Source organism: Ambystoma mexicanum, chromosome 2p (assembly GCF_040938575.1).
Source record: "Ambystoma mexicanum isolate Mex_15411 chromosome 2p, UKY_AmexF1_1, whole genome shotgun sequence".
Lineage (NCBI taxonomy): Eukaryota > Metazoa > Chordata > Amphibia > Caudata > Ambystomatidae > Ambystoma > Ambystoma mexicanum.
The window spans coordinates 804,495,870-804,508,765 of NC_090923.1; the positions used below are offsets into that span (position 1 = coordinate 804,495,870).

General features: G+C 46.5%; 1 protein-coding gene across 1 annotated transcript in view; it reads left to right on the forward strand.

Moving 5' to 3' along the window:
- MAP3K10 (mitogen-activated protein kinase kinase kinase 10) overlaps positions 1-12,896 on the forward strand; it is a 561,838-nt gene that overhangs the window by 335,046 nt on the left and 213,896 nt on the right. The window contains exon 6 of the mRNA XM_069644477.1: positions 7,281-7,403. Coding sequence (XP_069500578.1) covers positions 7,281-7,403 — 123 coding nt within the window. The remainder of the gene's footprint in view (positions 1-7,280; positions 7,404-12,896) is intronic.

Here is a 12,896-nt window from a genome sequence, read left to right on the forward strand (position 1 = left end):
ATCAAGGTCTGAATACCCCGGCTGAGCCCAGTACACCACTCCGAGCAAGCTAAGGTGCTATGAACCTATTACGGTGGTGATTTGGTGCAGTATTAAAAGCAGATTAGCATACCATAACACTCAATGCTAGATCACAGCATAGCATTTATCTTGTTGTGGAGCTGAACCCAAAATTGGTTTTTAGTTTTAATTTTATGTATGATCTGTTGTTAAATTAATGACCAACAAATGGCATAACACAAAGTCTCTTGAAAAAGTGTTTGTGGCCTTACTCTGACCGTTAGCGATTGACTAGTTTCTTTTTTATTCTGTGGCAATTCAACATTCATTGGCCAGGTTATTTCTATGATATGACGACTCTAAAGTGAATTGTATCCGTGATCAGGGTGAGTCCGAGTTTTCTTTATTACATGGTGCTAGGAAATACAATTTATCAGGTTCCCGTGCTGCACGTTATATGGTGATTTTAATTCTAATTTATGTGAATCTTTGGTGTTCAATGAAGCGAAATAAACCAATAAAAGACGGTTTAAGATAAATTGGAGATCAGCACAGTGTAGAGAGCCTACTTTTCAGATGAGGTCCCCAAGGTGTCCCTTGGTGCCTAGTTCTGCTACAGCGCACGCTCACTGCCCACACCATTGCCCCATGTCCCTGCGAAAAACTTACTAAACTTAGTTTTTCAGCCAGATAATGGCTTCTTCCACTGTGCCATAGAAAGTGAAGGGTCACCAAGGCCTGGTGAATCCCTTTCTGTTCAGGATTGGAAAGCCAGCCCTACCCAGAAAGGGAACTGTGCAGTACTGTTTGCCTCCTGTCCCCCCTCTCCCTGCATGTAAATCATGTGGGGTCAGTGTTCTGAAGTAGATAGCGAGACTGAAGGGTGACTACCTTCATTGTGTCCCCTGGGGGCTCCATTTACAGGAACGCATTGAAGTCTGTGATGTCACCATCATTAAAACACTGGTCTCTCTGGTACTATGCTCAGTGCGGGTCATGAGTCTGGTTGTTTCAGTGGTCCTGGACCCTGGCATATGCTCCGCACTGTCCAGGATGACAAGGAGCCACTGGTCTTTGCATTTGCAAAGAACCAACAAACAAGTAGTGTTGCAAATGCAACGTGTGCACATTGCAACTGCGGTTGCATATGTAGCAATTGTCATGAATGCACATACCTCTTAGTAAAAATGAACAGAGCATTTGCCGGACCTGCAGTGTCCTGAAAAAAAGGGATGGCGTCCTGCTATCCATCCTCCACCCGCACCTCATGATTTGGCCTGTGGGTAGCCAAAGGGTATGGAGAGGTCTTCCAGCCCTATCAAGGGAAACAAAACAAGCCTGATTGCAGGTTCACAAGAGCAGTACAATTGTCCTCCTGCCTTCAGGTTCAGTTGCTCTGTCCCATGCAGGGTAGGGGGCTGTTCTTTGTTAGATGGCTGGGTACATTAAGGCTGCGCTGCAGTAAAAGCCTGCTATCTAGTACGTGGATGGAGGTGCAGCAGTAACAGTCTGGCTACAAGTAATTATGTAAAGGCAGCAAGATCTTAATTTTGTCTGAAATTCTTCTGAAACTAGTGTTCATCAAAAGACCTACAGCTTACGAAGGACTCTGCATCTGCAACTTGGCAGAAGAATCTGTAGTGCAGTTATCTCTAGGTAAGACTTAATATTGAACAAAGGCATGTCTATAGAAAGACAGGGGTACTAAATCCAATGGCCCTATGCGATATTTCAGCTTTTTGTAGGCCCCTAACCAAAAAGACACATTTATTTCGGCCGATTTTGGGAAGTACGTAAAAATACCACATTCATTTGCCCAATGAGAGAGAGAGAGACACACAGACACACACAGACACAGACACAGAACTGTGGACTTGGAGAAGCCTGCGGGTTTACAATCCGGTTTGCCGAGCCGAGAGCTGGACGTGTTGCGTCCTGTAAGCTGGAGAGAGCGAGAAGCAGCAAGTGGTGGAGCGGCAGTCCTTGCAACTATGCCAAAACCACTAAGTGGTTGGAACCCCATAACGTTCTGGTACCTGGAATACCGGAATGCCACGCTAGAGGAAGATACGGAGTACGAGATATCGAATGAAGAAAGTTAGTCGGACCGGTGAAGGGGAGAGCCAAATCCAAATGAAGAGACACCCCACTGATGTTATCCCTAAGAGTAACGGGGGAAAATGGGAGACGGGAGAAGGAAGTGGGAGAAGTAATATTGTTATGGGACTATTGATACTTTACGATAAGGTGGGCACCACCAATTTTCTGTAATTTCATTTTCCGAGCAGTTGTAATTCATCTTTCTGCCAGTTCAATTGAGCTTCTTGGCAAAAAAAGTCCTATGGCACAAGGATCAAATTATGCAATCAAAAACTAAGCGTTGCCGCTCAGTTGGCCGGGTGCTCTCAAGTCGCTCTATATACAAGCTGCAATCATTCCCATATATTTGAAATCAACTCTTGTTGTGGTTTACGTTCATTCAAGTATTGAATAGTTCTTAAGTCGACCATTTCTAAAATGCCCAAATGTCCTTTTAAAAGTCCTTTCATGAGAGGCAATAACAATCTTGTCATTGTTCACAAGTGTGCCAATGCATTTCGGAATATTATTCTATCCTCAGGGCGGAGCACTATACTGTCATGCAGGTGTGTGCAGCTGGGCAGTTGTTGTAAAGTCTCACAGTTGAAATATCATTAACCTTCTTCCCAGCATGACTGCCAGGAAACTCCTATTCATACTCGTCCCAGTTAAGATAACAAGACGATAACAATTAAAGCAAGAAAAGTGAATAATAATCCTTATACTCGTCAGTCAAAGTGAAGATGGCATCAGTAAGAAAGAGAGTGAAGCTTTAAGAGAAAGGCCTGAGGAAAAGGGTAAGCTGATATATATGTCAAAAACAGATGCAATACAGAGAACAACGTTCATGAGCTACGTCTTTTGTCTGGGTGTCCGAAGGGAAGGGCAGATGATGAAAAGAGCCATTCCTGTTTGGACCTGTTCGGACCTGGAAGACCCCGGACCAGAACCTCTGCCCCTCTTAACATAAGGTAAGCTCCTTTGAATATGTGTTTCACTCCTCTCACCCAACAGCCCATGCCTACCATAACCACTCATCGCCAACCACACCGCTCACCAGCAACATTGTGAACACTGCATTGCAGCAATCTCACCCATGTCACCATACACCCCATCATCCACCATTACACAGAAATTGATGCTCGCCAATGTCCACTCAGCAATCGACCATGCAGCTGACATCGCCAGCCTCATCACCACACATGACTTGGATGCCATCTGCACTACTGAGACCTAGATGCCATCCACCTTCACCCACATCCAGATGTCCTCGCCCCCAACGGCTACAGAATTCTACAACAATACCATCCAAACAAGATCAGCAGGGGCCTCGCCATTATTCACAAGGCATCATGGCCATGCATCTATCCGTCCACTTCCTGCTCTCCCCCAAGGGCACAGTCACTTTTCATCTCATCTACAGACCACCCAAGCCCAACGTCTCCTTCATCGAAGACTTCATAGACTTAGTCACCACCATGTCTCTTACACATGCCAACAACATCTTCCTGTATGACTTCAACCAAATTAATGAACAAATATCTCCACTGCCTAGTCGACACAATGCAACTCACACAGTGCACAAAAGAACCAACTCACAGGAAAGGTAATATCCTCAACCTCATCATCACCAAACTGCCCACCCTTCATCACAGCTCTCCTATTCGTCTCAACTGGTCGCCCCATCTGGCAATGCCCTTTGAGATCCTTCAAGAACTTCCCATTGGAGGCTCTCACAGAAGACCTCAAAAACCTCCACCTCACATGGGCTGTTGTACCTATGCTGAACCAGGACTGCAACTCGCTTCTCCAAGAACTCAACCCCGCCCTCACAAACACCATGCCCCAGTGAAATGGTGCACTCGCAAGCCAAAATCTTCTGTACTCTGGTACACTCAGGAACTCAACCTCAACAAATGAACGATCAGAAAACTTGAAACTAATTGGAGAAAATCCTGCAGCGCATCCAACCTCGCCCTTCTCAAGGAACTCTGCGCTACACGCAGGCGACTCATAAATGCTGCAAGTCCAGCTACTACCAAAACACCATAGCCAAGGCCTACAAAGAAAGTGGAGCCCTTTTCAAAGCCATCTAGCACTGCATCTTCCCTGTGTCCGACACACCGTAGCACACTCCATCGAAAAATCCACCATCAACTCTTTCTTCATCAACATGACCTGCCAACACATAGACACCAAAGCCACAACTGAAAAAGCACTACACATCCCATCTCGCAAAGCCACAACTACCTGGACAACTTTCAAGACACTAACTATGGTAGACCTCTCTGACACCTTAGTATCCCTCAAGGCCACATCGTATGCAGATGACATCCTCCATGCCTCCAAACTCAAGACCCTTCCTACTGAAGCTCTCCTCCCTTACCTGACAATCCACAACAGCTCCCTAACTCGAGCCTCATATCCTCCCGCTTCTTAAGAAAGCAACACTGGACCCTGACAATCTCTGCAACTGCCTCCCCATTACCCATCTTCCCTTTCTAGGTAAGATCTTTAGAACGCAGTAGCCACACAACTCCTGAAACGCATCGAAGCCTGTAACCTGCTTCAGTCCTACCAATTTGGCTTCAGACCCAGATACAGCACAGAAACGGCTACTATCAAGGTGATCAGCAATGCCCTTAAAATCCTCTATAATGGCCATCCTTGCCTCCTAGTTCTCATTGACCTTTCTGCAACATTTGACACAGTAGACCACCAGACACTCTCCGACAATCTACATTACTGCATAGGGATCAGCAAGATCGTCCTCAGCTGGTTCAAATCCTACCTTGCAAACCACCAACAGTTCGTACAAATGGATTTTTCCACATCACCCACTTTGCCCATCACCTGCGGAGTCCCTCAAGGATTCATCCTATCGCCAGAGATCTTCAATCTTTACATGGAACCCGCTTTACATGGAACCCGCTTGGAACCCTCCTCTCTCCACACAACATCCACATTCACCAATACGCAGATGACACGCAGATCTACCTCAAAATATCCTCTATCAAAGACATCCAAAGGCTCAAGGTCTGCCTCACATTGATCCAGTCCTGGATGCCCAGTGCTTACCTGAAGCTCAACCCCTCCAAGAATGAATTCCTACTGCTAACCAACAACACCAAACGCCCTGACATCCAGACCTGGCTCTCTGCTATGAACCTCAAGGGATTCACAACCCATCGGGCCCCCTGTGCCAAGTCCCTTGGGTTCAACATCGACAGACACCTCACATTCAAACAGCAAATGGCAAGGAAGACACAAACGGCCTGGTACCAAGTTTCTCTCCTGTTGAAAATGAAGCCCTTCATCCCAGAAAACAACTTAAGATCCACTGTTCAAGCCTTTCCCCTCTGCCACCTGGATGATGGCAATGCCCTTTTGGAAGGTTTTCTGGTGGCTACCATGGCATCCCTGAAATGTGTTCTGCATGCTGCAAAAACTCTCATTAAAGGACTCTTCAAATTCGACAACATCACCCTGATGCTCATCGAACTGCACTGCCTCCTGCTGCAAGACCGTATCATCTTCAAATCCTGTTGCATCATCTACAAGGCTGTTATCGTGAAGTCCCCAAGCTACCTCACTGAGAATCTCAGCATCTCCTGAGGCCTGCAATCCACCAGAAGTAAGGAAATGTGCAGATTTGAATTACGACAGTGCAGGAAGGAAAGAACCAGAAGACGGGCCTTCTCGGTCTACACTCCAAGACTCTGGAACCTTCTCCCCATCAACACCAGACTTGCCTCATCACTTCTGCAGTTCATAAAAGAGTTCAAGACCTTCCTCTTCAAGGAATGGCTCCTCCTTAACGCCTTGGTCCAGACACCCTGCGCTTTCCACCGTACCTGAGACTCAGTGATCTGCTCACCACTTTCTTCACCCATGCTGCCAATTCCCTCACTGTGTTCTTCCCCCTATGATTGTAAAGCACTCTGTTGCTTTCCGAAGCTAGGTCAGTGCTCAATAAATACCATAATAGTAATAATAATGATGACAATAGTGGAAAGGAAGAGTATCTCAAGAGAGAGAATTGGAAAGGTTGGATAAACTTATGCTGGGAAAAGGGAAGAATAATGATTTGAAGCGAAACAACGAAGAGAGTGTTAATGGAAATCATTCACAAGGGAGAATATATTCGTTTATAGTCAAGGAGACCCCATTTTGAGAAGAAACAAAAGCATAAGGAACTGTTTAGAGAACTGTATGAACTGATCAAGAAGTCACCAGAGACTATTTGAAATTCACATTTTAAGTAGACGTTTGTGAGAAGCAAAACCCAGGAGGAGCGAGTAATTCTCCTATCTTTAGTTGTTAAGATAGTGGTAGAGTCAGTTAGGGTTAGTTTGGATGGGGGACGATTATTTTAAGACAATCAGTGGAAGACACCTTAGCTAGGTTGTTAGATAAGGAACGCTGCATAGAAGTAGGGAGAGATAGGCATTATCCTTTTCTTTAATAAATACACACATGGCTTACAAGAGTCTGCGTCCTCCTTCTGATCCGCCACAGTTTCCAGTCATTAAATGCGCATCACGTCATAAGCCCTAGTTGAATTTAGCCCATAAAATGCATCATATGCTACTAGCCTGCTATAACTCAGTGCTACCAGCAATGACGATATGCCCTTCATATTTCCAGCCATGGTATGCTCTCCGAGACATGAGCTATGCCTCATGAAAAGGGCCCTGTACCATCTGGTATCAACCTCTCTTGGCCGATGCTGTGATTCTCTGGCCCACCATTCCGTCCAGAGCATTTCCTCACAGGCATGCAAGCCTGCATATCCAACTTGAAGACCTAGAGGTTGTGGGTCAGGTCTTCTGTCCTCAATTAAAACGCTTAACTTGCATCACTTTGTGTTTAGTGGTTTTTCTGCCACCTTATTCATTAGGCAGGCTGCCGCTGAAAGGCAAGGGTGAGGGCGGGGGGTTAATTTTTTTAACAAAACCTCGTATGAACATCGATTATGTAACTGACCGCACAAGCGGCCACTAAGCACTGAGTAGATGGAGTAACACTGGAAGTGTTTTGAGAGCTCTTCATGTATGGGCGTCAGAGAATTTGTTGTTGAAATAATGACCGAAAATGGCTTTATCTCTGACAGCCACCTGATCGTGTCCACATGTCTGCTTCTGTACTGTTTTCTGATTTGGAATAATCGAGATTGGTGCCTTTTTTTTCCCTTCTCATAGGCTTTGAGCACAAAATTACGGTCCAGGCTTCCCCGACTCTAGATAAATGCAAAGTGCAAGGTGTGAATGGAACCAGCCCCCCTGGGAGCCCCAATATCATTCCCAGGCTCCGGGCCATTCGACGTGAGTATCACCCTGTTGCCGTTTCTGACCCAGAGTTTTTAGTGTGTACGACAGGCCTTCTGTTAATATTTGAAAGGCGCTTTTAAATGCCCAAATTGATCAACTAGAATGCTGTTCGATATCTGCATTGCACTTTTGGCCCAAACAGGTGCCTGTCGGAAGCAGACCATGCCCATACTTGTTTCCATCGTGGCACAGTGATGGGGCCGGTTTTATACACATGTATATGATGTATGCAGTGTGGTGGAAAACATGCGCCAGCTCTATGGCTTCCCATGAATGTGATGCTACTTTGCATTTTATACTGCATGTTTCTCATTTAAAGGGGTCTCATTTTTCTAAATAAAAGTGCATTTGGACATCGCTCACCTTCTCTTGTATTCGTCCACGCCTAATTCCTTGCAGAGCTAACATTCATCATCGCTCCCCCCTCTTCCCTCCCCAGAATGCTTAACAAACTGTGACGAGGTTTATCTAAACTCCTCCCAAAAATGTGACCACAATTGCCATTAATGCGTCAAAACAAAAACGTATTCCATAGGTCATGAACCAGATTGCCACGGCCGACTGCTTGCTTATACAATGTGTAGGCCTCCGAGGTCTCTTCAAAGCACTGAGTGGGAACAGGAATGGGATAGAGGGGACACGATGCTTAATGCGGAATTAATGGAACAGATGATATGCTAATGAAATTGTGTTTTTATACTGCACCAAATCACGACCCCAGTAGTCTCTGAGTGACTAGGTTTATCCGTGAATTGCCGTATCAGGCCCCTGCCAAGGGTATCCACACCATAGTGGGCAGAGCGAAAGGGGGCAGGGTAAAGAGAACATGGCAAAAAGAAGATGAGTGCTAAAGATGAAAGGAGGGAGTGATGAAGCGGGGTAAGAATGTTTTTTGATGATATGAGCGCATATCTGCCCTGTCAGGTGGACCATAGAGTTTGATATAGAAAATGGGTTTCTTGTTCTGTGTATGGGATTCGTTTGGAAGATGCAGCACAATGGTGCATGTGTGGTGTCAATTGGTTGTATAACTAATGCTGCTGTGGCACAGGAGAGGACATGGTGGGGAAATGGAAGGGAAAGCAGGGACTAGAACATTGAGGAACGGTGTTTAAGACCGATATTTTAAAATGGTAGCTATTTGATGGGGATTGTGGGATGCTGTTGACATCTTGCGAAGGTCTTGCAAGAGACTCGTAAGCACCCCCAGGCTCACATCACACGTTTTTACATTTAAAACACAAAAGTAACTCAAGAAAAAATCTTTATTCAACAAGCTTTCATGATCATATAGGTTTTTATACAATCGGTACAAGCGTCGATGGTTGCATAGTGCGTTGTGTGCTCCATTCAGACCGAGGTACTTAAATCGGAAAGCCAGGTAAGGGATAGATACAACCGATGGCTGGGCAATGGAAGTAACCCATTGGCTTTAAAACCCATCCCTGCAAAACTAGCAACATTGGGGAGGCTTTGTCAGCATGCGTCCTCATTAGATTCATGCCGTTAAGCAGTCTGCAATTCTAATTGTGCAAATGCAGCATGTGAAACGTGCAGCGATTGCACGTTGTTTTTTCTCTCTTTTCTCTGATTTAACATACATGAGTTAAAGATGGAGTCCATCACAGTTGGTCCTTGTGCTTATCACGAGAAGTCCCTAAATACGTGCATTGTATAGTACTTTAAATTATTTTCTTACCTCTCACACTCAGGCTCATTATGAGTCTGGTTTTATATGGTAAAAATGGCGCTAATGGAATTACCGCCACTTCTATCATACCGCTGAATTAGTAGTCGGTGCTAAGGAATTGGCGCCAACATATGTCAGAATTAGCCTCGGCACTAAATTCTGCCGGCGGAATTACTGCCAATAATGAAAATGGTATTTCCGCCGTATTACAAGTTGAAATACTGCAGAAATACCATCAAAATGTGTGGAAATGCCACCAATAACTCAGCTCAGTTGTTACCTTGACCATTCAGGTGGTGGTAAATGCATACAGGTGATGGAAATTAAGCCACAGGTCAGGAAGGGTACATAAGGCCCACAGTCCAGGGCTCGAAAATTGGGATTCAATGAGCAGGCTCTAAAACCAGCTCCTGGGTGTAGGCCATCACCCGGTAGGCAGGAGTTATCGCTTGGGAACCAGGAATGAGTACCGAGTACACCGCAAATCTAAGTTCCAAAGGAGAAACACACTTTCACTTTTTGCCCATCATTATGTATGATCCATTATGCTTAAATGTATATTGATGTGCCCTAATTGGTCTTTATTAACATTCTCAAATACTCAGTTAATGTCACGTATGCTTGTTGGCACGGGGAACCAAAAGTTGCTCCTGGTAGCTGTTGGTTTCAGGCTTGAAGCAGGAGCTAAATAGCTCATACATTTCGTACCCTGCCCACATGTTCCTCAAACACACTTTGCAGCATGTTGCCACTAGCTGTTGTGAATTGGGGCATGCAGCTGCTCCTGCTTCACTCTGAGCAGCACAGGGCAGAGGAGATGCCATGCAAAGCGAGCACCCATACCCCGGGTCAGGCCCACACCATGGACCTCGACTGATGACTAGCTAATCACCCTGTACCCGCTTAACAGGGAGGCCATTGCTGAGCTGCTCACCCTGATCCAGGATGACATAGAGAGCAGGATCAACATTGGAACAGCCTTACCCCCGCTGCTGAAGCTTGTGTTGGTCCTACATGTCTTCGCAACTGGCACCTTCCAGCACACAGTGGGCATGCTGATGGCATGTCCCAGCCCACATTTTCATATATGCGTGTGCAGCTGCTGGAAGCAATCCTGCGCCATGTCTCCCAACACAGGAGAATGCCATGAAGGTGCGTTTTTATGCAGTAGCCCACATGCCTAACATGATTGCTGCTCTGGATTGCACCATCTGGCGTTGGTGACCCCCAGGCATATGTAGAGGTATAATATAACGGGAAGCAGGATCACTCCCTGAATGTCCAGGTGACCTGCGATCCTGACCTCTTCATTACACACTGCTATGCCTGCTTCCCTGGTTCCACCCACAATGCCATGGTCCTGCGGAACAGCACACTGCCTGGATACATGGAGAGGCATAGAGGGCAAGGGACATGGATATTGGCTGAGTACAAGTGCTATCACACAAACAGATCTCGCAGTGAAATGCCATGTGAAGGGAGGGGAGATTACCACAACTGAACAACGTCCCTGCCCTGCCAAGTCCATGTACATGCAGAACCTGGCCTTTCACCCCACACACGACAGCCAACAATCCACAGGACTAGGACATGGTTGACGATACAGTAGTAAGTCGCCAATGCATATTGCCCAAAAGGCGAGCAACAAACACACACACGGGACTGCAAGGCAACATTATACATCCCTATAAACGGATGGACACCAGTTCAACACCGCACAAATATAATGCAGCCCTGGCAGAAAGTAATGCCATGTACTCACGTAACTATGTATGTGAAGCCATCATGGAATACTTACAGACAACATAAACCTGCACAATTACAACTAATCGCCCATCAGGGCACATGTATGAGAGCAACGCATAGGCCCAGCACAGGCACTGTGGCATTCTGCCATGCTAACCAGACCCTGAAAGCAACAAGTGCGGGCAGTGAACTGTGTGCATGGTGTTCCAGGACAATGCAGATGTTCCCCCAATAGTGAATGACTCTGCATTCAAGTACTGTGATGGTAAATCGTGTTGTGTGACAATACTTGTTAAATGCATGCACAGTGTCCATCAACATGCCATTGGATATGATATTATAGGATATTTTATTTGTATTGCGCTCGTACACAAGTGTTTCAGAGCGCGATAAGGCAAGGGAGGGGAAAAGGGGAGAACAAAACAGCTATCTTACTAGGCCCAGTGACATTGAGATTGTGCAAGTGCATGGGAAAGGGGAAACGTGCATGGAAGGGGGAGAGTGGAAAGTGCAGAGCAGAGGATAAACATAATAAATACAAATAAAATATATAATGGAGCAATAAACGGGGGTAGTTCAGCCAGCAAGTGGCAAGTGCTGTGTTTACGGCAGCAGAACTGGGTAAGTCTGATAAGTGCATAAAAAGAAGAAAATGGGGGATGGGGTGACTGTATGGGTACAGATACAGTCCCCAGTGCAAGGGGTGCCTGGGAGGCAGTGCAGAAGGGTGGCAGGGTGAGGAGGTAACTGGGCCAATGGGACGGAGGGTGGCCAGATGCACAGTACCAAGAGAGAGCAGATCAGCAATGGAGAGGGGGAGCAAAGGCAGATGCAAAGAGGAAGGTCTTGAGGTGCTTCCGGAACCAGAGATGGTTCTGCTCAAGTTTTAGAGTGGCAGGGAGGCTGTTCCAGAGGGAGGCCCCGGCCGAAGACGGAGATATACCCCCGGCTCGTTTCTTTGAGAAACTACTGACCCTGAGGGAGTTAGAGGTAGAGGAGCAAAGAGCTTGAGAGGGGAGGTATTTGCGGAGGGATAGCTGAAGTTATTTTGGACCCAGGCCCCAGAAAGCCTTGTGGACAATGCATAGGGTTTTAAATGTAATCCTTGCATCCACTCGGAGCCAATGGAGAGATTTCAGAGCTGGATAGATACGATCCCAGGGCTTGAGGCCAAGGACAAGCCTCGCAGTCCTGTTCTGGATTAGTTGCAGAGGGTGAAGAGTAGATGCAGGTAGATTTAGAAAGAGGCTGTTACATTAGTCCAACCTAGAGAGAACCAGAACTTGGAAGACAGTGAGCTTCTGGGGGAAGGAGAGGAAAGGAAGAGTGCCCCTGAGGAGGTGCAATATGAAGTTTGACTTTTTAGAGACCTCAGAGATGTGGGTGGAGAAGGAAAGTGTGGAGTCAAAGGTGACCCGAGGTTCTTAGCCTCACAGATGGGGATATGAGGAGGGCCAAGCGAGGCCGGCCAGAGAGAGAGGGGCAAGGATGGAGAAGGGTTGCCGATGAGGAGGATCTCTGTCTTGCTGGCATTCAGACAAAGATCATAGGCGGCGCACCAATCTTGAATGGCAGTTAGGCAATCAGCGATGAGGGTGAAGAGGTGGCCGAGGGCAGCCTGAAAATGAGTTGAGTGTCATCAGCGTAGCACTGGAAATTTGAGCATAGAGTGGCAGTGCAGTGTGCCAGAGTTGCCAGGTATTGGTTGAAAAGCCAGGGCGAGAGGTTAAACCCCTGGGGAACACCACAGGTAGAGAGGAAGATAGAGGATAGGAAGGACCCCAGTTGAACCTGGGAGGGTCGATCCGAGAGGAAAGAGGTCAGAGGTCAGGAAAAAGCAACACATCCAGAATGCTCTGTATTTGACCTTTGCCAGTGACTCTGGATACCTCCAGCTACCATGGCTAACACCTATGTGGAATCCTCAGATGCCAGAGGCTTTGCATCGAGCAGAAATGTGGCCTGTTGTAGGGGCATTTCTAGTGCCTACACCAGACTGGAGGGTCCTTGATGTACAGGCCAGAAAAAAATTGGACCAATTTTTCTTGCCT